This window comes from Diceros bicornis, chromosome 14 (genome assembly GCF_020826845.1).
Source record: "Diceros bicornis minor isolate mBicDic1 chromosome 14, mDicBic1.mat.cur, whole genome shotgun sequence".
NCBI classification, from domain to species: Eukaryota; Metazoa; Chordata; class Mammalia; order Perissodactyla; family Rhinocerotidae; genus Diceros; species Diceros bicornis.
This window is the reverse complement of record NC_080753.1, coordinates 10177557-10205395: the sequence shown is the minus strand read 5'-3', so window position 1 is coordinate 10205395 and position 27839 is coordinate 10177557. Positions and strand designations below refer to the sequence as shown.

Here is a 27839-nt window from a genome sequence, read left to right as displayed (position 1 = left end):
TTTAATTTGATAGGCAGACTGAGAGAGGGCAAGGAAACCTGAGGAACCCTGAAATATGGTGATTACTCCACAGCTGCGTCTGTGTGCTAACAACGAGCTGTAATGTACACAAGGACACCAGAGCCCCATGCACGGCATCCTGCAGTCTTGGACGCGTTTTCCTCTAGCACCCATGGTTCATTAGAAATTAATAGTCAAGTCATTTAAAAGATTTAAGGATCTCTGGGGGGGAAATTAATGCCAATTTTGAAGGTTTTACAGTTAATTAGAGAAAGTAACATATTACTTGTGGGCTGATTTTCAGGCCTACTTAATTATTTAAAATGACTAATTATGGTTAGGTTTAAAATACAGAAGTGCAAATTAACAATTCAAATGTGTAACAAAGATCTCTCTTGGGTTATTGTAAAAAGAAAAAAAGAACATAACTATGTAAAATTATATCACAAATATCAAGGGAACTGCAACCATCATCAGAGATTACATTTTTTATATAGAAAAGTAACAAACTTTTACCCACACACATTTAATTAATATGAAATAGAACTACAACATATTACAGAACATGATTTTTCTGCTACAAAGACCATAAGACTACTTGCTGCAAAATATATTTTGTGCAAAAATTAAAGAGACTTTCCAGAGAGTAGAAAAGGGAAGATGAATCACTAGCAGGTCTCCATTGTTAGGAACTGAGCTTTTTCCCCAACACCTATCCCACTGCCAGCAATGGGAGTAGTGACAACTGGTGACATAAAAATAAACATTTTATATTACTTTGAAATAGATAATGCCAGATTATTTCAATATTATGAAAAGCAAACATTCACTCTCGACCACTTAATGAAGACATGCCCCAGAAATTTCTCTTACATTCTCAACATTAATCTGGACAGGGGGATGGGAATGGTATAGATGGAAGACTTAAAAAAACAGAAAGAGAAAGAAAGCATACAAAAGAATATATAAAACATTATGCATTTAGTACAAATAATGAAAAATGACTTTATGACATTTTCCAAGAAAAGTTATTTTTACATATTTTGAAAGCCTGTAAAAATCAGGTATATTGCAAGGGGTTAAAAACAAAGTCACTGATGAATGATAATCAGTTTTAACAGAGTTCATGCAATTACCTTAGTTGGAAAGCTACTGTCCCAAGTCAGAAAATTTATGCTCTGCCACATGATTACATATCAAAATTATTTCTTAAAAGAAATTCTTTTGTATTTGGTGCTGACAGAGCTCTTGAGAAAGTGCTATACAAACCGAAGGTTATAGAAACTTTTAAGTGATAATCTTAAAATACCATACAAAAATGTGTAAACAAAAAGATGCTTTAGAATTGCAGGCATTATAAAATCCATAATGTGGATTAAGACAAAAGATCATCTCTTGTGCATTTTTAAAAATTGTTAGTATAATCCTAAAAGTTCAAAATTACATTTTCAGTCAGCAGCAAAAGGTGCCAGAGGCACCGTCGCACTTCACGGGACGCAGGGACTAACCGCAGACGGGCTGTGGATCGTAGTCACCACGCCTACGGTTGGACGTACGAAAAAGATCTGCAACAAGTCTCACCTGGGAGATGCTCTAGCATTAAATCATTTATAATCCTCTTTTATCTATTCTGTCAGAGAGGAAAACTGCTTTTAAAAGATACTATAAACAATATAAATTCTGATAGTAAAGCACTGTAAAAATTAGGTATGATATTTTTGGCACAAAGCACTTTTTAAATCTGAGCTCCTTTTGCAAAATATATGTCTGGAATTTCTTATTTGAAAATAAAATTTTTAACATACACACTATGTGTAAATGGTTTTATGAATCAATGAATTAGATTCTATGTTCCCTTAAATACTGCACATCCTTGCAGTTTATTTCAGTACCAGATATCTGCATGCATACCTCCACATTCTACGTTATACAGATATTGCACAAGTAACGTTGCTAAAGTACACACTAATGCAGTCTGGCAAGATTTAGGGTTTACCTTTCAATATTATTGTTTTGTAAGTATTCGGATTCAATACTATTTTCCAGAAAAGCTAGATGACCGATTTCAGAAAAAGAATGCTTGCTATCTTCCCTTGACCCATAATATTAAAATCTGTACCAATATATTTAGGCATTTCATTTATGTTTTCCAGCATTTAAAATTCAGCAAAACCTGTTTTTGACATTTCTTATACAGCATGCCTTCAAAAACAGGAGAAGCCTCGTCTAATGTAAAAAAATTAAAATGAGTCCACAGGGCAGTAATTCGTCTACCAAAGATCTCACTCCATTCTGAAAAGCAGCGCAGAACAATACTTACGTCTGTCGACTTTCAGAGAGCCATTAGGTGCAAAGTCTGCTAAAACACTTGTAACATACCGTGACAGCTGAATGGATTTCTTACTGAATTGCACAATATAACTCAATCTTTTTCCTCCCTAAAATGTTTTAGGGTATGCTACAGCTGCTAAAAGGATTTCTGTTTTTCTTGGTCCTCTGTTTGTTGGGTCTAAGATTGATGACATCTCCACCATTAAGGGTACTTGAATTCCGACCCGAGTGACCGCCACCAGATGTATTAAAGACACCTGTATAAATTGATGGAAAACAGAGATTGACACTGATACACCTCAGGGTTACCTATTGCAGACTGTACATCCAGCTTCTTAGTAAATCAGTAATATTTGCAAGTATTTACAATTTTCAGCTTTTGTTTTGATTTCATTTATTTTTAATAGCCAATACACGTGGTTCAAAGTTCAAAGGGTACAAAAGGGGCCACAGTGAAGTCTCCCTTCCACCCTAATGGCCTCATCGCCAGTTTCCCTCCCCTAAGGCACATGTGTTCTATCAGTTTTCCTGTGATATTTCCTATGATACCAGTTTCCCAGGATACTTCACGCATATGTCAGCAAAAATGAATATATATTCTTTTCTCCCCCCTTTGCTACCCAAATGGTGACATACTCTATACACTGTTCTGCATCTTTTCACTAACAATCTGTTTTTAAAATTTGGAATCAGTAAATTTGATAATTTTAATAACTTCACTTATTAACTTTACATCATATACGTTCCTCAAGAGTCCCTGATTGTAGCTAACAACAGTATTTGTAAGATTTTATATTAATAAAAACACTGCATATGTAAAAGCTGGCAGTAGTGTAGGATTTTCCAACAACAACAAAATGTGCTACAAATCATCAAAGTGATGAGCAGATAAAAGGGACGAATTAAAGAAAAACTTTTAACGATTATAGTTTCCTCTTTGAACTGTGCTGGTCTTACAATGTAATCTCCAATTTATGAACTATTTATCATCCATGAGACACAAAACTCTGGGCCAGAGACACTACCGGCAATACAAAGATGACTGAGACCAATTCCTGCCCACAAGAAGATTACAATCTAACAAGTGAGGTGAGGTGGTAAGTAATGCTGTAAGACACTATTCGTCAAGTGTCACAAAAGAAACACAAGATCCCAGAGATGGTTCAAAGGACCAGGTACATCTACTTCCTAACAAAGGACAAACTGGAGACTCGGCAATGCCCTGGACTTAGATTTTTGCTTGGTTAGAAGAAAAGCTTGGAGGCTGTGGCTTCAGCCAGATACACAGCTGAGAGAGCTTTCCAGATAGTCCTTGAGGAATGAATAGTTCCTTTGACAGAAGATGGGAAAAGGAGGTCATTCTTGGTGGAAGAACCAAAGGAGCAAAAAGGAAGAAGAAAGACAGCACTGGGCATGCTTAAGAAAGAGCAAGACCTCTGGTGGAACCGGTAATCAGCATACATCCGTAACAGTGGGGCACGACCCCGCACAGGAAGGATGGACAACTGTCTTGAAATGTTGGAATGAAGAGAGCCTGCATTTAATGTACCATAATGAGAATCTATCAAAGGGCTTTAATCAGATGATGGCAAGAGGCCAAGAGCAGGGCCCAGGAGACCAGACCAGATGGAAGCTTATTACCACTGACCTCTTGTTTTGCAAAGCATTTGAGGTGTCTGATGGTAGGAACACATGCAATAAAAATGGCAAAATAATAAAAAAGAAGCCAGAACCAAGGAAAAATATAAGTTAAAACAGGTCAAGAAAATGATGTGCATGTTTGTGTCTGTAGCGAGGGGGGATGCAATACAGATATGAAGTCCTTAAGAGATTACACAGAAGCTTGAGAAACAGAACATTTGGTTCTCATATTCCTGGAAGTCAAAGCAAAAAGCAAGAGAAGACAACACACTTGTCCTTTAGGCAATGCTGAACTTTGCTGGCATTTAGCATAAAAAAATATCGATAACAGGTAATGAGCAAGGTGGCAGGAGGGAAAAGGTATGGAGCTAATGTAAGTATGGAGTCAGAAGACCAAGTGTGAAAGGTCCTTTACATAAAGGTCAGACCTTTAGATAAAGCCTTTATCTCTGCGGTCTTAATACAGCAAATGGGTTTAGAAAATTCAATAGTTAAAAAAATCTTTAAACTCAAAATACCTTTTAATAAGAGGCTTGATACTCCTAAGTTTAATAATCACTGATCTGATACTTTCTGATCACATTTCTTAAAGAAATGAGCATATATTGTATTTAAAAAAATAGTAAATATGATAATAATGAATGGAGAATAAATGTGCCGGGTAAACAAGGACTAAAACTTCTTGGGAACTTACCAATTTTGTTACTACTTGAATGCATTAATTCTGGATCCTCAGCTATTTGTTTGAGTTTTTGAAGATATTTTTCAGCCAAATATTTAAAAACTAGAATAAAAGCAAAAACAAAAACCCTACCAGGTCAGTATAATTTATGCATGTAATATCTGTTATTTCACATCACTTACTATAATATTTGCACTTACTAAGCAAATTTAAAATTAAGTTAGAAGTATACAATGTAATTGAAAAAATTAAACTTTTAAAAATTATTTGAGCATTCCCTAAGTACACTGGTAACACTGATAAATATATAGTGGCATTTTACTAGTAAAGGAACGAAATAACTCTTTAGTTCCTCCACTCTTTAGTTGTAAGTACTTGAACAGTGATTGATACTCAGCGATACTAAATGACGCAGTCTTGAAAAGGTGTCTCCATTCTTCAGGTGAAAAAAACTATCCAGAAGACACCGGACCAACAACTGAGGTGCAATTTAACAAAACAAGTAGCACTTCTGGAATGAGAAAAATAACAATCATCTTTCTCTAATCTCACTTTCTTCAACTAGGAAATATTAATAAACAAATTAAGGTCACTGGAACTACCTAGTGGAATATCCACTACTGTGGAGTTCTAAAAGGTCTGCATGGAAAACATACATGCATACACATTCACACATACACAGTTTTTATATATATATTTTTGTGAGGAAGATCAGCCCTGAGCTAACATCCATGCCAATCATCCTCTTTTTGCTGAGGAAGACCAGCCGGGAGCTAACATCTATTGTCAATCCTCCTCCTTTTTTTCTCCCCCTTTTTCTCCCCCAAGCCCCAGTAGATAGTTGTACGTCATAGTTGCCCATCCCTCTAGTTGCTGTGTGTGGGACGCGGCCTCAGCATGGCTGGACAAGCGGTGTGTCGGTGCACGCCCGGGACCCGAACCCGGGCCACAAGTAGCAGAGCACGCGCACTTAACTGCTAAGCCACGGGGCTGGCCCCTAAATATATATTTTTAAAGATAAAAAACAAAACAAAACCCCCCCAGAGTTTTGCAGAGTAACCAGTATTCAAAGTGATCAGTAAACAGTTAAGGACTTGAACTCAAAGGAACATCACATGCCTGTAAATTTTACTTACTGACAGGTGACGCTGAGAAAATTCTGTTCTCATTTCTATACAACACAATAGAAAAAGCATAAGAAGAATGAAACACACTTGTGCTGTTAACTGTTTTGCAAAGGCGGTTTACCTTCGTTCACGTTGAGGTCCTCCTTCACCGACGCCCTGTAGAACCTCAGCTTCAACCTTCTGGCGAGAGCCTCAGCTTCCTCGCTGGACAGCAAGCAAGAAAACGCTTACAAGGTACTTTCTGAGAGCTTGTTTTAAAGAATCACTGCTATCACATTTACTGAAAACAGCTTGTGGAGGGGAGGGGAGACCTTCCAGAGCAGCGGAAAGCTGCGTTCTCAGTGCTCACACAGGATGTTGAGTTTTCACTACTCTCGGGGGATAAACACCAACCATTATCACTGTAACTGGGACCAGACACTTTGCTATGAAGTCACTAAACTCTAGCCTTAAAATGACTAAATATCACTTTTCTTTGTATAATACTTTAATTTTCTCTCTTCTGTTTTTAAAAACATTTGAATTTAATTACATCCTGAAAATCTTATACTGCATTACAGTCACTCCTTGATATCCTCGGAGGATTCGTTCCAGGATCCCTGGGGGTATCAAAATACACGGATGCTCAAGTCTCTTATATAAAATGGCACAGTACTTCCATGTAACCTACACGCATCCTCCCGTATACTTTAAATCATCTCTAGATTAGTTATAATACCTAATACAATGTACATGCTATGTAAATAGTTGTTATACTGTACTGTTTAGGGAACAACGACACGAAAAAAAGTCTGTTCATGTTCAGTACAGACGCAACCATGATAGGCCTTTTGATCCGAGGTTGGCTGATTCCGAGGATGTGGAACCCAGAGATACGGAGGGCTGACTGTACTTACTTTACTCTTACTGGCTATGAAACTACTTTGCTGCCAAAGCCAAAGGCAGTATATTAATGATTGTGTCTACAAGAGTGGACTCCTAATTTTAGTTTTATTGAGACTGTAGTAGCTATGCTCTAAAATGGTTCCCAATGATTCTAAACCCCTGCCCACCCCCGGTCTTGTGTAATCTCCTTCCACATTGTAATCAAGGTTGGTCTGTGTCATCAATAATATACAGCAGAAGTGACAGTATGTGACTTCTGGGACTAGGTCATAAGGGACAGAGTGTCCGCTTTGCTCTCTCTTGGATCACCTGGTTGGGGGAAGCCAGCTGCCATGTTGTGAAGACACTCAGACACCACTAGGGAGAGGTCTACATGGCAAGGAACTAAGGCCTCCTGCCAACAGCCAAGTGAGGGAACCATCCTGGAAGCAGACCCTCCAGCCCCAGCCAAGCCTGTACATGACTACAGGCCTAGGTGACATCTTGACTGCAACCTCATAAAAAACTCTGAACCAGAACCACCCGGCTAAGCCAATTCCAAATTCCCGATTCACAGAAACTGTGAAATAATGAATACTTGTTGATTTAAGCCCCTCACTTTGGGGCTAATTTGTTATATGGCAACAAATAACTAATATTAAGAACATATTAAAAAATAAGGTAAAAATTTGCTAGCTTTTCAAAGCTAGCAAAATGTTAACAATGCAATGAGCAAATACTTATAGACAGAAATTGTCTGGATGCTAAACTCTGTTCACAAATTTGAGCATAATCGTTCTGAATATACAAAACGATATGAAATCTCAACTATTTATCCAGGTAAACTCATCAACATAGTATAGCTACTTACTCTAGATATTAAAACATCTAAGTATGTTTTTCTTAACATTCTTACTATACCTAGATTTGACTTAACATGAAGAATTGGATTTGTGTGCAAGGACCTAAGACTGGAATTCCTTTTAAAAGGGCTTTCAAATTTATTCCTTTAATTTTCTCTACTTATGATTCAGTGTGAACTTTTTTTAACCCAAACCAATCACACAGAAATTTTAATTATAAAGCATCCTTTATAAAAACTTTCCTAAAGTTTGCAAGTTTATGCAAAAATTAAAATAGGTCTTCACTTTATAGAATTGCCACCACCCCTTCAAAAGTAGCCGTCTTACTTCTTTATACAAGAATCATCCAAGAGATCAATCTTGTTTTGTACAAGGACAGTTGGCACGTCTCCGACTTCGGCCACTACTTTCTCTCTCCAACTGGAAATTGCTTCAAAAGATTCCCTGTCTGTGGTGGAAAATACAAGCACACAAGCCTGGGCTCCTGTGAGGTCACAAGACAAAAGCGTTATTTACACTAAGGAAACAATCCGATGCAGGGTGAGGGCAACTTCTGCCTATTCAAAACAATTTTTATGTAAACAATGTTGAACTCATGTTTGTAACACTCTGCTTATTTTTTAACATATAAACTTTATTTTCTAATTTAAAGAACCAATTTTTACTAAGAACAGTGGTTCTCAAACTTGTACAAGTGTCAAAGTTCCCTCAAAGCTATACACACTGTTTTCGGAACTCCACCAAATACTCATGTACCTACTTAATCACATGATAAGAGCTGGAGAGAATCATAAACTGAGCAGGAAGGATAGGCTGTTGCCAAGTTCTTCCTGTTAATATTTGTCACTTGCTTCTCATTTTCTTTTAGCACATTTAAGAAAGATCTATGAGGAAAAAAATCATCAATTTTCTCATTCTTTTTTACAAAAAATCTACATTACTTTATTTTAGGAGAATACCAGTGATGCTAAGGAATATAATTTAAGAACCTGTGCCGAAAGTCAAAAACATATACATAATAGAGAGGAAAAAGTTTAATTTAGTTTTTGACCCTGTTCAACTGCTAATAGCCATACTATACACTCACTGACAATATTTTAACTATCAACTATCACATTAGGTAGATAATATCTAAGATGGAAAATAAGCGGCAACCTTCTGGAAGAAGTCCTTTTACAAATGATTAGCTGTTGAATCAGCTTGAATCAGGCAGCCTGGTGACAAAGGGAGGTGTGTGCTCGACCAGGGAGAACCATCCCAAGGTCAAGAGGACTTGTCACGGCAGGATTTCTCCCCACTACTCCTTCCTTCCAGATCCCTCAGGTCTAAGAGTTTCCTACTGAGACTCAAGACACACATACCTGGGCTAAGACTCTAAGGCCAAAGAGGTGTGTGTACTCCCAGAGGAGATACTGTGGAAAGCAAAAGAGCGCGTAATGAAAGAGAAAAGCAGCAGATCACTGGTACTGCAAAAGCAGAAGCTTCACCTGGGAAAAGCTTCCCTACTCCAGAACAGGTTTAACTCAAGAATAAATTAAATTAATTATACAAAATTCAGGGGTTGGGGAGAGACCCTGAGACTTTCTCAGAATTTAAAGAGAAATAAAACTGAAGAGATCACACTAGTGTATTGGTAAATAAATTTATATTTACTTGAACTCTAGTATTACTTAAACTACAAATAAAACATTATTTAATCATACTTTAAGAAACTGTTCTTATGAAACTCTATTTGTTAGCTTAAACCCAGAATTTTATACCCAGTCAATTGTCATTTAAATTTGAGGGCCCAATAGGGTATTTTCAGGTATACAAGGTCTTAGACACTTAAAAAAACCCAAAATACAGAAAAAAAAACCCTAAGCAGATGATGCCAGAGACACAAGCAGGAGGAACGCTTAACTAAGAAAAGCACAGCATGGTTTAAACAATCAAGGATCAAAGGACAAAAGAAATATGTCATAACGTTACTGAACAAAAAGTGGGTTCGCCTTCTGATGAGTTACAGACTCAACTGGAAGCAGCTGTCACACAGAGAAGTTATTTGCAGCAAATAGGAGGCCATGCAGAATCATTTCCAAAGTCATGGCATCCCTGAGCATGGGACAGCAGGGGCCTTTTATTCCGGATGGGGAGTGAATATTCAAAAGGGAGAGGTGGGCATTCGCTTGCGCAGGCTCAGCTGGAAAAGCGCTTCCACACACACTGCAGGTTACGGTCATAAGGCCTAAGCTCCTGCCAGAGAGACCTTAGCACTAAAATGAGGCAAAGGTCATAGGCCTCGCTCTTGTGGTGACACCTGGTCTGGTTCAGGGTGGTTGGTGATTGCATCTCTTAAACAGTTAAATGCTTCTGAACCCACCCTTGAGGTCCTTGCGGCAATTAGCCAGTGACAATAATGACACCATAATTATTTAGGGGGGACTGAGTGGGGAGAGACCAAAGGAAGGCGGGACTTTGCTAAAGGGCCTGTCCGAGAGGAGGAAGATGGAATATTGGTATGTTGAAGAAATCAAGGGAGGTCAGTGAACAGACACATGTGTGGCAGACACCCGAGGCCCTGCGCTCATCCCTTGTCCCTCATCCCTCAGCCCCTGGTTTCACGGCAGCTGGGGGACAGTTCCTGCCTGGTGCCAAGATCCTACCCAGAATATGCTGCAGGGGGCTCTCTGCTTTTCTGCCTCAGGGCTTTTTCTGATGCTTCAGAAGGACTCTTGGTTTAGAGTATCATTTAGGGGGAACTGATGCCTCTGGAGGGAGCTTCAGCTCATGAGGGATAGAATAAATACCTCAGTCACACTTTGGTGGGACCATCCTGAGGCGAGTCTACATAGTTCCTCACAGGGATTCGTCCTCACTTGCCTACAGTAATAACTAGCTCATTAATGCATCCTCTACAGGTTGTTCTCCCTTCTTTCCCTAGTCTCGCTACTTCCTGGGATCACCTCCCAAATAAACCACTCCCACTCAGCTGTGCTAAGAACTGCTCTGCGTGTGTGCTGGGGGAGAGGCTCAAACTAAGAAAGTGTTGTAAGTTAAAGGCAATCCCGTAACATAGAGAGAGAACGTGTGAGTACTAAACCACAGGAGAAAAGTAGATTCATCCAATGTCAAGGAGGAAAGAAAATTCTAAAAAAAGAGAAAGAACTACAGAAAATATAAAACCTGAACTAAGGTGACAGAAATAAGTCATAACAAGAGTAACTGCAATCTCCTGAAAGAATGGTACACAATCTCTGAAGCAGATGGGTCACCCGAGACTAAGCCTTCAGAGGGGATGCTGAAACCACCTCATCTTGTTCAACCTAAATGTACTACCAAAATGAAAAAAAAACAGACGACCTGGATTAATTTATGGTTATAATAATTTTGACAAATGTTGGGCAACTACTCGTTTTAATTTCCCCTAACTAAATATTATTATCTATCCATAGAGATAAAATAATCTGTCAAATTGTGATACGTGATGGTTCTTTTATGTTTAGGAAAACCCTAAAAAGTTAAAAAAAAAAAAAAAAGCCCTTTCTAATATACATTAAAAAAAGTTAAAAGAGGACTCTTTCAACAAAATTTTGACTAAGGTACCAATAAAACAGATAACAAATACCAGATTCCAAAAGGTGTGCAAGATAGATCACTATCTGCAGAATTTACACAGGAAATGGCTACAAATCTGTTATACAATTCTGGAACTTCCTCAAGCACTTCCAGAATTTTTTTTTTTTTAAGAATTGAGAAGATGGGGAAGGAAGGGGATTTGTAAAGAATTTCTTTAGAGAAAGTATTGCCCACTCCAAGTGTTCTCTCTCTTTCAGGAAGGTGGGGTGGGATGGGGAGTACTGCCATTACCTCCTTACCTCAGCCTGGAAGAAGTGACTTCAGCAAGACCACTCACGGAACATGACGTGTGTCCCCAGCAACTGGGGGACACTCTGGACTGATGGTGCCCTGATTCAAGCCTGAGCAAGAGGCAGTGGTTGGGAGGAAGGGAAAGGCAGGACCAACAGACAACAACATGCGAAATGCATCTGGGAAGTAACTGTGCTCCCACCGACGGCAAGACAAAGAATGCCCACAAATTTCATACGGGCAGAGGTGAACCACAAGAGCAGCCAGCATGGGGGCATTTTATATCACGTCAAATAGGGCCACCTGGCAAGTGATGGGAGCGTGGTGTAAGGGAAGATGGAGGTGGAATGCTTGACTCCCACAAAGGAGCTGAGCAACTGCCAGAACCAAGTCCACGTTTGCCCAGAAGAAATATCCCCAAAGCTGGGAACCCCGGAGGAATCCAGGATGAAACCTAGAGAAAGAAGCATCTGTAAACATCTGCCATCCAGAGGGCCTAACATCAGACAATAGCACCTGCCACCGAGCTCCTGCCTCCCAACTCCCTCTCTCCTAGGCCTGACCCAGGAGAAAGAAGAAACATCTCTAGCAAGCTAGGGAAGACACTGGGATAGGGAGGGACGCAACCAACATTCCCTTTCCAGACCACAAGGACTGGCCTGCCGAAACCCCAGAGGACAGGAGATTTAATGCTAAATTACATTTGGAGTTTTGATTACTACACAGGACTACTATTCTAATCACCAGGGTGAGACTATCAAGTTTATGACTAGAAATAACTCTGAGGCAGTTGAGAAAAAGTACTTGAGAGTGCCTAGAAAAGACATGAGCCGCGGGGAGTGTTCATTTAGGGTCAAGGAAAGGACTTCTCCTCCTCCTGCCTAATCAAATGTGAAGGGACAGTCAGAGACTGAAACGGAAGTTGCATTTTGGTAAATTCATAAGCTGTGCCTGTTCATCATACCAATTACTTTAAATATTCTTAATTCAAAAGTGACCCTACACTATTATCCGTTCTTTTTCTCCCTTTGACCTCAAGTTGTTGGTATGTCATCTTTAGGAAAATTAATCATGTTTTTAATTTCTCTGTTGCAGTCATTTGGACATACTTAACCTAATATTTAAAGGCAGTTAGTGTTTCCTATCCCTATATTTTAAAAAGACCTTTATTTTCCTCCCATTCAATCTTCCTTCGATACTACCTACCCTGCGGATCACACTGTTTGGAAAGTTACTTCTTCATCACAGCTAACAGTAAACCACCCACAAATGAATCCCTTCTAACAGTACACTACCCCACTTATCCACACATCAGGAATACAGAGTCTGAAGAAGTTTTTGGCGTCAATTATAAGATCACCAATAGCAAATATTTATTCCTAATTAAGAAGATCATTCAAAAAAAGTTACTATTTCTGAAGGCACTTCAGAAAATACTCCCCAAGACACACAATGTGTAGAGAGTAATTCTGTCCTCAAATCACTGAAAAACCCTACAAGGTGGTCTCTAGACTTGTTCTGCATGTGGCTGAGGACCAGCATCAGTGTCACCTGGGAGCTTGTGGAAACGCAGAATCACAGAGCCACCCACAGGTCTACTGAATTGGAGTCTGCATTTTAACGAGCTCCCCAGGGGTTCATGTGCACATTGAAGTGTAAGAAACACTGCTCTGGAGTACACAGCATAAAATCTGACACAGGCCAAGGCCAAAGAGAAACACACGGCTTTATACACTATTATAGAAATTACTCTGGACTTAAAATGCTTGTCCTTATTCTTTTTGACACTCCATATAATCTAAAGCACACACTATTATTCAATGAACAACCTATCGCAGATTCCACGCTCACACAATTTCAAAATAAATAAATCTGAGACTCTTGCATAGTCTAGTTCTGTTGCCCTTAATTCTTGCATTTACAATCGGACACTTCCTTCTTGTCCAAAGCTATTTCATTTCCAACAATTTACATTCACGTATGTTTGTAAAAGAAAGTACTTTTTAGAAAAATAAGATAAGGGTTTCCTTCTATTTATGTGCAAAATCTCAGAAAACAGGTCTCAAGTCTGTAGCCTCATTTCCACATACCGCCAGTGAGAAGCATTTTTGTCTCAGAACCAAATCACCATAAAAAACTATAATGAAAATCTATTTAACGTTGTATATAACTTTGTGTACTAACTAAGCACGGTTTCTACTGCCCAGGGTGAACTTACGAGTTTAAGAGGAGTCATTTGGGATCCCAAAAGGCTTCCTCCTATGATCTGTGCTCCGTTCTAACCTATTTACAATTGAGGTCATGTTTCAACATGTCTCACTGTACAACTAAGCCAGTATTCCAACAACATAATAACGCCGTTGAGCAATGGTTTCTGATATAATAGGTCTTTTAAATGAATTATGATAAAATTTTTCTTTTTAAAATTTTAATTTTTAAATTTTTATGCATCTTGAATAATATACTTCTAGGACATAAATCAGTAAGTCATATTTTTATAAAGCATAGTGTTTCTATCACTAAATCTATATCTTATTTAACTCTTCTTCCCAGCCCTTACCTTCTCTTCCTAGTCTCTATTTCTATTTAATTATATCATCATCTGAATCTATATTAGTAGCGGATACTACCTGGTTGCCTAGCTGGCATCCAGTTCCTCTCCTTTCCAGAGAACACCTCTCCTCCATTGTATAGTAGCCAAGTGGTTAAGGCAGGCTAAACCTACTCTTTGCTCTGGAGGCAGCACCCAGCCCATTAGGATAATCACATTCCTCCAACTGCTGACTGCAATATGCTCAAGGGTGGTCTAATCAGATAAAAGCTGAGGGCTTTTGATGCACTGTTGTAGGAAGTAACCCTCTCTTGTCAACATGTGAACAAAGCACGTGGCTCCCACTGCTAATGGCAGCAATCTTGCAACCAAGAGGAAAATCAGCCTGAGGGGGACCCCCACACAGGGAGGGAGGCAGGCAGGCCAGGGGAATCAATGAGGTTACAGTTGGAACACACCACAAATGAAAGCTATACTACTTCCAAACTTTTATATGAAACAAGTCAATAAACCTTTGTGGTTTAAGCCAGTTTGAAATTGCTTTTCTGTTGTCAGCAACCAAAAGCATTCTGATGGAACCCCAAAGGAAAGCCTAAAAGAATGTTCACTATGCCATTTCTCAAATTTATGTGTAACTGTCACTGTTGGTTTCTTAATTCAAATTGTGTCGTGATACATGTTTATTCCTACAGCTTGGAAAAACAAGAAGCTGAAACTGAAGGCCTGTCTCAGCATCCCACCCTCTGTGCTATTTTAACACAGTTGGCTAAAAAGAGTTGCATTTTAAGATAAGCTTTCAAAAGACATCTATGTGCTTAAGATCACTTTAAGTTAAAATGTTAAATACAGGGACAAAAGCTATTTAAAGCCTTTCAGTCCAAATGAAACACAGTGGAAAGTAATTTAAACATCACCCATAGTAAATTAAGATGTAAATACTGATAATTATGGGTTCTCTTTTTGCCTTCTGGCAAAGAATGGTCTTTGTAGACATATTAAAGAGAAACAGTATGTTCTGTGGACACCTCAAAAGTACTCAACTATAATACAAAGTACACAACAAACTGATGAGCCAAATAAAAAAAAACTGAAAGGTAATAACGTTGGACATAGGCTTACGGCAAAAACTAGAGAAAGCATTAATACCTCAACGACAGAGGAAAATTAAAATATTCTTAGCTACCTGGTCTTTTTTTCTTTCAAATCAAGGACACAAATGATCTACTTAACTATATGGTTCCAACATCTTCTTTTTATTTATATACAAATCAAATCATTTTCCCCATTTGACCAGTTCTGCAATTTTTAAAATTAAACTTTGAGATCATTTTATACTCACACAATTTTGCCTTTTTAACTTATAGATACACAATGGTAAATACATTCTCCAAAAATAACTATACTGGTTAAAAAGTAATACTGTCATATCAAATTGTCAAAAGCTTAAAAAGAAATAACACAACCATTTTTTTCCTCACAAAAAGAACATATATTTCAGGCAGAGAATTTAGAAAGCAAAAAAGCTAGACAGGTAACAAGAAAATAATGAAAATCTCATGTAATTCCACTACTTTTTGGTGTTTCCATCTAAGTTTTTTGTTTGCTTTATTTTTTCCTGTGTGTGAGGGGGCTGTGGTGGTAATAACCCCACTCAAAAAATACAAATAACCTTTCCTCAAAAACAAAAGGTACATTTAGGACCTGTTAACCAACAGCATCAATGCTGAAGAAATTCATAATTTGATAAAAATACCATCTATTCTAAGAAGAGCTTTGGGTAGTTAGAACCTAACTCCCATCTCACACCATGATACAGGTGCTCAAGATCCAAACTGGCATCCACAGGGAAGTGACAATCAAAGCGTTGTGGACGCGAAGCCTTTCAGGACACAGCAAATGGAGTGAGCGGTAACTGGTGGTAGTGCTATTAGGATGACACCTGAGGGGTGTACCTCTCTTAGTTTCTCAAGGAACTGAAATGTTTTCTTAGAGCAGGCAGTGGAAGTCAAGCTTCCTTGGTAGGGATTTAGAAAGATAACTTGTTTGGTTGCTTATATGTTAGTGAAATTATGTTTTCATTAGATCTCAGTTGCCATTATTACAATAAATCCCACATTTTCAAAAGTGGAAAAAACAAGATGTTTGAATTCATCCTATTCCTCAAGTATATATATTTTATATAATATAGGTATAAATTTGCAAATAAACTAGGTAGCAAGCTACTTAAAATCAGTGGAAAATTCTGTATAAAGTAGAAAAGTTTATGTGTTTATATGAAACTGTAACAAAAATTCATTAGTATTGTCAAGTAAAACTTTTATATATATAGGTTTCTTCAAGAGAAGTATACTGGTACACTGCTATTTCAATACACCTATTCAGTATTTTCAAATACTGCTTCTCAGATGATCCAGGACATACATATATTCCCTCTCAAGTTGTATAAGGTGACATATCAAAGAAGTTAAGACCTCCATGAAGAAGTAGAATAATTTCCATTATATACAACTATTATTTCAGTTTCATTAAAGCAGTGTCTTCTAAGGGAGGAGGTTGAATGAGACTTTGAACAAATAATTCATTACTGCCCCCATATCTCTGGTCTTCAGGACTGTTTAGTATTGAATGCTATCCCTCTACTTACTAAGATAGAAGGTGTTTTAAGCTCTATGGTACTAATGAGTGGATTAAAAAAGAGAAAAAGAAAAAGAGATTTAAGATGTGAAAAAGCATTACCTTTAAGGAAACGTCTCAGATATACTTCCAAAAAATGTTAATACATGAATATAAGCACAGGCCAAGATAAAGAAACTGGGGCAAGATTCACAATGCCTGTTATGTGCCTAAAACATAACAGCCATTCAAGATTCAATATACATTTGTTGCATGAGCCTTCAAGTCTTGAGAAGCAGGCATGGGGCATCCACAAATAAGACAGATACAATCCTGCTCTCTTGAGGCTCTCAGTCTAGAGAACAAATACCTTTAAATAAAATAATGTTTATAAAGGTATGTTAATATTTTCATCTGTAACTTAGACTATGAACTTGCAAAATCTGATAAGTAAAATGAGGCTGTGGAATGTATCCAGAATTTCACTTTTTTAAAAAAATTAACCAAAATGATACTGCCTCCTAAAGGGCAATTGAATTCACTTTAGCCAACAGGTACTGTGCGAATGGCTGGGGAGACAAAGACCAAAAAACTCACAACTTTTCATAAGGATAAGTAATCTCAAGGAACTCACAATGTATTAGGAAAGATAAATATGCAAACATTACATAGTGTGATAAATGCATAAATGTACAGAAGTAGGTCAAAAGAAAGTGACTAACATTTTTAGATGTAGGGGTCAGAGGTTTCACAGATTTATAAGTTAGACTTTAAGGTAAAAGCTTAGTAGAAAGACCAAACGGGACAAGAAAGCATTCCAGGCACAGTGTATAAGGGAAAGAAATAAGGCGGGGATTTCTCAAGAGTCAGTACAACAGGAGACGAGGCCAGACAAGGACGCCAGGCTAAAATGCCTGGACTTCTTGCTCCAGCAAGAGCAAGTGACTCGAGAGTCTTAACCAAGGAAGTGATCTGGTAACGAGAAGGAAGCGTTTCCATCTGATTGTATCTATTTTCTGAAAGAAGAATGAAGCAAGGACATCAGCTGAGAGTGGGGAGGAGGAAAGGGTCCTGAAGGTGAAGGCAAGAGAAGACAACAGAGCTCTTTTGGAAAATGCAAGGAGACTTCAGTACAGCAGCATATGCAGACTGTCTGGCAGCACTTAGTACTCACTCAAGTTCAGTGATCTTCACGTCAAAGTTCAGTCAGAATGGTTCTGTCTAATATTCTCTAATAAGGTCCAGGGGCTTGGACGCACATACAGAACAGGCGGATACTTGGGTTTAATTGGGTTGGGTATTTTGCTGTGCAAGTATTATGCAGAGAGCAAAGGGCAGGGAGTTAAGGGTGTTTACAAGGAAATGTTTACAGGACTGGAAAAACCAAGCTGAGGAAGAAGAGAAAGCCATGCAGAAGGTCACAGTAAAAAAGGGTAGGTCAGTGAGCAGCAGACTTGGATGGGTTCAAGAACAGAGTGTGGGTATTACTGTCAGCAAGCTGGAATCACAGGAAGTGGTGGTCAGAGAGTAGGACACTACAGAGGTTGAGATCGAGAGGTGGCGAAAAAATTACTGGCCTTGAGAAGGACAAGCAAATGAACAACAGGCTCAATTTACAGAAAGTATAATCTGAACAACTGTGGAAAGGAAAACTAGACAGATGCCAATGTTGTCAAGGAAGGAGGCGTGAAGGAAATTGATGGACCTTGGCAACCACGAGGGGGTTAGTGGGAGGGAAAAGACTCAGGACTTGGGCTTTCCAGGTGCTGAGGTTTTCGAAGAAGAAGGAAGAGGAACGGTTTGGAAGCAGCAATAGGAAACACAGAAGACATGCCCCTGCCCGACATCCTTCAGGTCTTAAAGAATATGAGGATAGGGGGATGTGGGTAACAAGATCACCACTTGAGAGAGTTGCAGGGGAAGCAGTATCTTTAGGAAACAATCAAGTTTTAGTTACAGCAAGAAAGTGAAAAGTTCGGAGAAGGGGAGATGTCACAGAGGGACCAATTTGTATGTCAAATGTGCCTTTCTGTCTCCCACAGCCTCTGAGAAATGCAGAGGACTAAACACTTGTTGACATGAACTATCAGTTAATATTTACTTGGCGTCTCCAGGCTATAATGACACCTGATTGACATGACCAGATCAAGCTTTCAGTTATCCTGCTCTCTCATTACAATCACCACTGGCAGTGAGGCCGAGAAACACTGCAAATGCTGTTCAAAATTCCAAAGAAAAGAACAAAATTTTATAGGAAAATGTTAACGGAAACTTTAAGTTGCGTTTGGAAATCTAAGCTTTTCTTGAGTAATTTGATCCCCTATGTTAGAGCCTCAAATCCTGTAGTTGTGGTTCCTTCTTTTCACACGTGTCTCACACCGTCTCTGAACTCCGACGGTGCTGGGAAGGCTTTACCAACACCATTTCATGTGTTGTAACAAAACGTCCTCTTATTTGCAGGGGTTTATTTTTTCATGTTAGTTTTTGTTCTCTGACTATGCAGTCACTTCCTTGGAGTCAAAAGCAGGCATTTAACAGTTTCTGACTGATTCAGTCTGGGAACGACTATATGAGACATGTAATTCTAAGGCAGAGACCAACTGTCTACAGTACGAAGTATTATTTACCACTCAACGAGATCTTTAGAAGAAGAATGACCTGGGGTTAAAAAAATACTCTGAAATTATTTTAACTATTCTTAAAGAGAAACTTTTCTATGGAAACAAAAAAAGCAAAGTTCTTTGTTTAGCCAAAAGAATACGCCCAAACAAAAAAGTAAATCCTACAGTTTACCTCGATAGTAGGCCTTTGTTATTGCATCAAATTCCTCTTGACCTGCCGTATCCCATAACATTAATCTGACATCTTCATCATTAACTCTGAAACAAGAGATGGATGTATTTCATATGTAAGGGAAATGTCTTTAGCAATATAGCTTTGTGTATATTTTTATTTTTCAAACCTGGAGGTACTAAAACTACACTGTCAGCTTCATTCTGAAAAAGTCTGAGTACTCTTGAATGTTGATACCGTTACCCACAGTGAAGGAAAGGTGGAAAGACACTCCCCCAAAGCTGTAACTTGACACATGGTTTGGATTCACCTATCATGTTCTTCCTCCGACAACAGTCACAGACAGTGGTGGCTCTGAGACCAGCAGGACTGGGAAAGGGGGTTCCCTTAGGTCAGTGCCCCTCTCCCCTCACTGCACATTCTAAGGGGTGCTGGTGCACAAGCGATGGAATAAGAGTAAGAAAGAAGCAGCTTACCTGTGTTCTTGCCCTTTAACTCAAAAATTTATTCTATTTTGTCATGCAATCCATTGTCTTATTCACAGGAGTTATGTTCTATAAAGTCACTGCAGACACGGAATTAGCGAGTACTGAACCATGCTCCTGGGGAAACACAGGGCTAGGTTCCTGCAAGCCCCTGGTTATGTTTTCATCCACCAATAAATACACAACCTTGTTTTAGGTGTGCTTTTCTACAAAGACACCTGGTTTAATATTTATTGTTAATTCATCAACACTGAACTGCCTTATCTAACACATAAATTTTCTCTGTAAGGCACGTCCCAGCCTTCTTGCACTTGGGAACACTAGACAGCACTTCAGTACTGTGTGTGGGAGCCATCTTAAACAGCAAAGTCACTAACAAAAAGCACAAAAATAGAACACAAAAAGAACACTTGTTTGTGGTATGAGAGAGGAAACAAGAGGGAAAAGGGTCGCCTTGTTCGACCTAAGCTGGGAACGTACGTGCAGGGTGCCTCAAATTTTCTGCTGCTCTGTGCATGTCCACAAACGATAACCAAAGCACTGAGAGTACTGATTCTGGGGTTACAAATAAATTTTAGCAAATAGGTTAATTTGCAAATACGAATCTATGAATAATGAGGATCAACTGTATACTTAAAATATTAATTTGGTTCAGATAACAAGTACAAAAAATAAACATCAAGACTTAAAATGAATCCTCTTAAAATATCTAAGAAAGGAAGCAAATACAGAAGTGTTAAAAAAAAAGAAGGTAACAGAATACAGATTAGAACTTCAACAATCTTTAAAAGAATGAACACAACCGTCTTTGATGCTAATGTCTGGGCTAGTTAGGTCAGATTGGTTTAACGTTACTTGTTTCTGTAATATATTTTAGTTTGTCTCCTGTCCTTAAAATATCCTCAAAAGTTCTCAGGACTAACGACAAAAGTGTTGCTCTGATGCGTTTCAGTATCCAATTGGATTTCCTGAAATAAGATTTCCTTTTCATAGGAGTATTTAATCCTCCCAAATCTGCTTTCTCTTATTTCCTTAAAGTAAAAAAAAATTATTAATTCTTTAACTTCTACACAGTCTTGCCCAGTTTCAAAAGGAGAAGAGACATTCTAAACAAAAGGATCCCGTAATATATGAAATGAAAACTATTCTGAGAGACAGGTAACTTTCCTTCCAAATAAATAGTGGATGGAAATCCCATTACAGTCAAGCATCAGTTTGTGTTTTAGAAGTGCCCAAGGTGCCACCAATAAATATAAAACAGATAGAAGCAAGAAAAGGGGGAGGGGGAGGGGAATAGGAAAAAAAGAAAAAAACATGAGAGAGGAACAGGGGCAAAAGAGCAGGACAAAGCTACACACAGGACTGAGCAAGTGAAGATCACCACCGTCCCCTGGGCCACTACCACTAGATGCCTAACCCTGGCCTACACTGTCATTAGTTACTAGCATTCTGAGGAAAGTCTTGGATACAGTTCACAAATCAAAACCGAGGGGATAAAATGGCCAAGTACATACTGGATTTGTCGCTCCAAAAAATCAACTCCAATGGTTTTCTTGTAGTCTTTTGTAAAAATGCCTTTGCAATATCGCTGAATCATACTTGATTTTCCAACTGCTCCATTCCCTACAACCACCATCTTGATGGCCACTTCCATATCTTCCTCCAACATTTTTGGAGTTGAAAAGGTTTCTGTACCAACTTTAATTGCAGGTGATCAGATCTTCTCTCTCAAATCTGAGGTTTAAAATAAAATTATTTTTTCATGACATAAAAATTGTACAAAATAAGCTACAATTGTTTTATCAAGAAATAATTATACTGTATTGAAAGAATTTGTTTCCATGATGGAGGCCCCCTCCCCACCCTGTTTAGATAATGTAAATTCTTTGAAAGAAGGGAAAATAACATCATTCATTTTTGAATCCTTATCAATAGCACAATCCAGGTATCAATAAACGCCTAGATTACCTAGTCCTACGTTCCATAGAGACTAAGGGTGTTAGCTGCAGCCTGATTTCAAGTTGCCATTTCCTAGTTCTGTGCTGTTAGTGAAGTTACTGCTTAACCTCTTTAAGCTTCAATTTCCTGAGGATATTTACTTCACAGGACTGTTGATCAATGATACATATAAAGCACTGAGTAGAGTCAAAGTTAAGCATTCATAAATGGTAGTTTTATACAATATAATAAATGCTCTATAGTTAACACCAAACGGGCAACAAATACAAAATCTAAGGAAACTGCTTTTCAACCTCACAAGGAATAACTGATGTCCCTAGAAAAGCACCCCCAAGAAAGGTTGTGTGTAATAACGTACAACCGTGTGACAGCACTGGGCTCTTTGTTACGGGCTTCAGTGCTCAGGTTACAGTGAGCCCTCTACAAATAAGCTTATACCACACGTTCTTTCTCTAGTCTCAGACTAGTTACAGCTATTGTACAATGAAAGTCACAGAATCTGCACTGTTTGCCTTTCAGACTGAAAAGAACAGAAAGTCAATTTCTTCTTAAAATTACTAGTTAAGTTCCTGCCTACTTAACTGTTATATTCCAGCTACCTTAACTGAAAATCCATCTATATAACCACTACACAAAACAAGTCTGAAATGTAAAGAACAGTCTTTTCTTTGTCCCTAATGGACTCTCAGTAATTGTCCCTAGGGATTCAAACTTGCATGATCCTAAGAATCATCTAGGAGCACCTGTTAAAGTATAGGCTCCAGGTCTCCACCTCAGACATAAGTAGATGATTAAAAAAAAAAAAAAAACTTAGACTATCAGAACAGAAAAAAGGACATAGTAAGAGCAAAAACACGGGTAAATACAACAGACTTCTCTTGAGCGTTCTAAATTACGTTTGGCAGTCGAGACAAAAATCATAACACTGTCCAATGTAGTTTTCAATATATGTAGAGAAAATATTTAAGACAATTAATTATAAATGGGAGAGATAAAAGGATATAAAGGGAGGTAAGGTTTCTATACTTCATGTGAACTGGTAAAATGCTGACATCAAGAGACTGTGATAAATTACATACATATAATGTAACACCCAGAGCAACCACTAAAGTTACACAAACAGATATACTCAAAAACCTACACATAAAACAAAATGAAATTCTAAGAACACAATAAAACTATCAGAATCTAATCAACATTTATAGAACTGTCCACACAACAACAGCAGAATATACTTCTTTTCAAGCAGCCACTGAAAATATACCAAGATAGAACATATTCTAGGCCATAAAACAAGCCTCAACAAACTCAAAATAATGGGACCACAATGAAATCAAACTAGAAATCAGTAACAGAAAGATAATAGGAAAATCTCCCAACACTTGGAAACTAAAAACACAGACTTCTAAACAATCCGTGGGCCAAATAAGAAACTCGAGAGAAATTGAAAAAAATAATTGAACGAAAATGAAAATGCAACATGTCAAAATTTGTGAGACACATCTAATGAAGTGCTGAGAGGGAAAATTTACAGCACTAAAGGCTTACCTTACAAAAGAAGAAAAGTCTCAAATCAATAATATAAGCTCCCACCTCAAGAAACTAGAAAAGAGCAAAATAAACCCAAAGCAAGGAAAAGGATGGAAATAATAAAGATAAGAGCAGAAATCAATGAAACTGAAAACAGAAAAATTGAGAAAATTATGAAACAAAACCTGGTGTTTTGAAAAGAGCAAAAAAATTGACAAACAGAAGAAAGAGAAAAGACAAACTACCAGGATCAGGAATGAAATAGGGGCTATCACTACAGACTGTGCAGACTCAACTGACAACACAACAAACAACTCTACACACATAAATTTGACAACTTAGATGAAATGGACCAATTCCTTGAAAAGCATTAACTTCAACAACTCACCCAATATGAAACAGACAATGTGAATAGCCTTAATTATTAAGGAAACTGAATTTGTAACTTAAAAACTCAAAAAGAAATCTCCAGGCTCAGGTGCTTTCACTGGAGAATTCTACTAAACTTTTCAAGAATTAACACCAATGATACACAATCTCTTCCAGAATACAGAACAGGAGGAAATGCTTCCCAACTTCTTTTACAAAGCCAGCATTATCTTGATACCAACACCACATAAAGACAATACAGAAAAGAAAACTACACAAACATCTCCTCATGAACACAAACACAAAAATCCTCAACAAAATATTAGTAAATTGAATCCAGCAATATATATATAAAGAATAACCAGGACCAAGTGGGCTTTATTCTGAGAATGCAAGGCTGGTTCAACACTCAAAAATGAATCAACGTAATCCACTATATTAACAGAGTAAAGAAGAAAAACCACATCACGTGTCAATTGAGGCAGAGGAAATATCTGACAAAATTCAGCATCCGTTTGTGAGAAAAACTCTCAGCAAACTAGAAACAGAAGAGAACTTCTTCACCCTGATAAATGGCATCTATTAAAAAACTCCACAACTAACATCATATTTAACTCTGAAAGACGGACTGCTTTCCCCCTTAGACTGAGTCCACTCTCACTACTCTCATTCATCACACACAAAGTCGTAGCCAAGGCAAAAGACAACAAAAATAAATAAAACACTTACAGATTAGGGAAAAAGGAAATAAAACTGTCTCTATTGACAGATGACATGATTGTGTAGAAAACTCCAAGGAATCCCCCCCCAGAAAAAAATCCTGGAATAAGTGAGTTTAGTAAGGACACAGGACACAAGAGCAACGCACAATACTAAATTGTGCATCTATATCCTAAGAATGAACAATTTGAAACCAAAAATTTTAAAACATTTACAACAGTTCCAGAAAAATTAAATACTTTGGTATAAATCTAACAAAACATGTACAGGATCTGTGTCCTGAAAACTACAAAACACTAATGAAACAAAGACCTAAATAAATGGAAACACATATCATGTTCATAGATTGGAAGACTCAAGCAAGTAAAAAACAGCAACTCTCCCCAAACTGATCTATTGTTTAATGCAATTCCAAACTACTAGCAGGATGTTTTGAGTTAGAGACAAGCTGATTCTAAACTTTATACGGAAAGGTAAAGGAACCAGAATAGCTGAAACAATTTTGAAAAAGAATTGAAGGAAATCATACCACCCGATTTTAACACACTATAAAGCTACACAAATCATGAAAGTGTGATACTGGCAAAGAGAAAGATACATAAATCAATGGAACAGAAGAAAGGGTCCAAAAATAGACCCATACAAATACAGCCAATTAATTTTTGACAAAGGTGCAAAAACAACTCAATGGAGAAAAGACAATCTTTTCAACAAACAGTGATGGAACAACTGGACATTCATATGCAAAAAAGGAAACCTTCACGTCACACCTTATACAAATATTTCAAAATGGATCACAGATCTAAAAGTAAAACTATACCATCTAGAAGAAAACTTTTAGAAGGTGATGGGGCCGGCCTCGTGGCTTAGTGGTTGAGTGTGCCTGCTCCGCTACTGGCGGCCTGGGTTCGGATCCCGGGCGTGCACCGACGCACCGCTTCTCTGGCCATGCTGAGGCCACGTCCCACATGCAGCAACTAGAAGGATGTGCAGCTATGACATACAACTATCTACTGGGGCTTTGGGGGGGGGGGGGGAAATAAATAAATAAATAAATAAAATAAACATGTTGCCTTTAAAAAAAAAAAAAAAAAAGAAGGTGAAAATCTTCTTAACCTGGGTTAGGCAGAGTTCTTAGACATGATACCAAAGATCCACAAAAGGAAAAATTGATAAATTAGACTTCTTCAAAATTAAAAACATTTGCTCTGGGAAAGGCACCTGTAAAAGAATGACTGCAAGAAAATATTTGCAAAACACTTATCTAACAAATAACTTGTATCCAGAACATATGAAGAACCCTCAAAACTCAACACAAGAAGGCAAACAACCCAACTAAAAAATGGGCAAAACTCTTGGCCAGATACTGACCAAAGATTAAACATGTCAGATAAGCACATGAAAAGATAGTCAACATCTTTAGCCATGAGATAAAGACACATTAAAGCCACAAGATACCATTACATGCCTATTAGAAGGGCTAAATTTAAAATACTGACCATACGAAGTGCAAGGTAGGATGTGGAGCAACTGGTCTCTCACACCCTGCTGGTGAGAATGTGAAATGATACAGCCACTGTGGAAATCAGTGTGACAGCTTCTTATCAAGTTAGACATACTTTATATGACCCTGCAATCCCACTCCTAGCAACACCCTAGAGAAATGAAAACTTATGTTCCCACAAAAACCTGTACATGAATGTTTACAGCAGCTCTAATCGTAATCACCACAACCTGTAAACAATCCAACTGTCCCTCAGTGGGCGGATGCATAAACAAACTGTGGCACATCCATCTAATGGAATACTGCTCAGCAATAAAAAAAGAAGAAATTGTTGCTACATGCAACAACTTGGAGGAATCTCAAAGGCATTATGCTGAGTGAAAGAAGTCAGCATCAAAAGGTTACATATTGTATGATTCCATTTATATGACGTTCTGGAAAAGATCAGTAATTGCCAGCGGTTAGCTAGCGCTAAGAGGAAGGATATAAAAGGATAGCGTGAGTTTCTTGGAGGTGATAGAACTGTTCTATAGGCTGATTGTCCTGGTCGTCACACGAATCTAAAATTCACAGAACTGCACACTCCCCACAAAGTCAATTTTACCATATGATAATTTAAAAAATAATAAAATTTAAAGAAAAAAGTGGAATCAGATTTTAACACCGGCAGTCTGACTTGCGATGATCACCCACCACTCTATAGATCTAAAGAAACATATCAAAACAATTAAGTTCTTAGAAAATAAGCATAATTCTGAGTACGATAATTAAAAAGCTTGACAGTAACACTTTACATAAATGCTCTTTTCCCCAAATTTAATTTTAAAGATCTTGCCAACCAGTGCAGTCTAATAAATTAGAACAGGAACAGCCTGTACTTAGTACAGGTAGCATTATATTTATAAAAATTCACCGAAAAACTTCTTGGGCTCAATGAAGTTATCTAGAAGCTGTTAGGAGTTATATAAAACGCAGAGAAGTAAATATCCCTTTTCAGACTCTACTGTCACTTCACTAGATCCTGATGTGAAGTTACCCCTCTGTCACACACACCCCCTCAGGTCCCTATGCCTGGGAGCTGCCGACGGCTCCTCGGATCTCCGAGTAACGTAATTCCGTGGGAGCCAGTGTCAATGAAATAGTGCCGTCAGGCTCATTCATATTCTAGCAGTCTCCGAGCAAAAAACTAGGGGAGGGTGGGGCCCTGGGTAAGGAGGGGGCCCCGCCGCAGGGAGGAACCGGGTCTGAAGGCCAGAGGAGAGCGTGGGACCCTCTTCCCCCTCACACCTAACCCGGGCACTGGGCGCCCCTTGTTGGTATCTCGCCGGCCTGGGGGGCCCCCTCCCCATCTGCGGGTTGGGGGAGGCGAGAAGCCGGGCGCTCGCCCCGCTCCTTCCCGCCCAAGGGGCAATTCCAGGGAGCCAGCCCCAGGGCGAGCGGCCCGCCGGGAGCTGGCAGGGGGCGCGGGCGGGCGCCGCCGCCCACTCCTCCGGCTGGAACTCGGGCTCCGCGCTCGGAGGCGGGGGGCGGGCGCTCGGCCGGGGGAGGGGAGCCCGGGCCCGGAGGCCCCCGCCCGACGCCCCTCCCCAGTCCCGGGGGACGGCGCACGCCGGGCCCCCGGGCAGAGGCGGCTCCCGCCCCGCGGAGCCGCAGGAGCCATCAGCCCTGGAGCGGCGCTGAGCGCACCCCGCCGCCCCGCGGCGCCAGCCGCTACTCACCGTCCCCGCCCGCCGCGGACCCGCCGCCCGGCGACCGGCTCCTCCTGGTCGCGGCGCAACCGCCGCCGCCGCCGCCTCCCGGCGCGCCAGCTCCCCCGGCGGGGCCGCCCGGCGGCTCGCGCCCGCTCTCGCTCTTTTCAGAAGGACTCCGAATTTTTAATGAACTTTATTGGCAGCAGGGCTCCGAACAAGCGACTCAGCGGCAGCTCCGCCGGGGGTGGCGGGAGACTCGACGCCCCT

The 27839-nt window shown here is 39.2% G+C and overlaps 1 protein-coding gene across 1 annotated transcript; it reads right to left on the bottom strand.

The window, feature by feature from the left end:
• Window positions 1-133: 133 nt before the first annotated feature.
• On the bottom strand, window positions 134-27839 carry RAB23 (RAB23, member RAS oncogene family). Its single transcript, XM_058554094.1, has 7 exons — window positions 27600-27839; window positions 21314-21533; window positions 19315-19400; window positions 7836-7992; window positions 5903-5985; window positions 4667-4756; window positions 134-2588 (listed from the first exon to the last, which is right to left on the bottom strand). The coding sequence occupies exons 2-7, from the start codon at window positions 21466-21468 to the stop codon at window positions 2449-2451; spliced, it is 711 nt and encodes a 236-aa protein (XP_058410077.1). The 5' UTR covers window positions 21469-21533; window positions 27600-27839; the 3' UTR covers window positions 134-2448.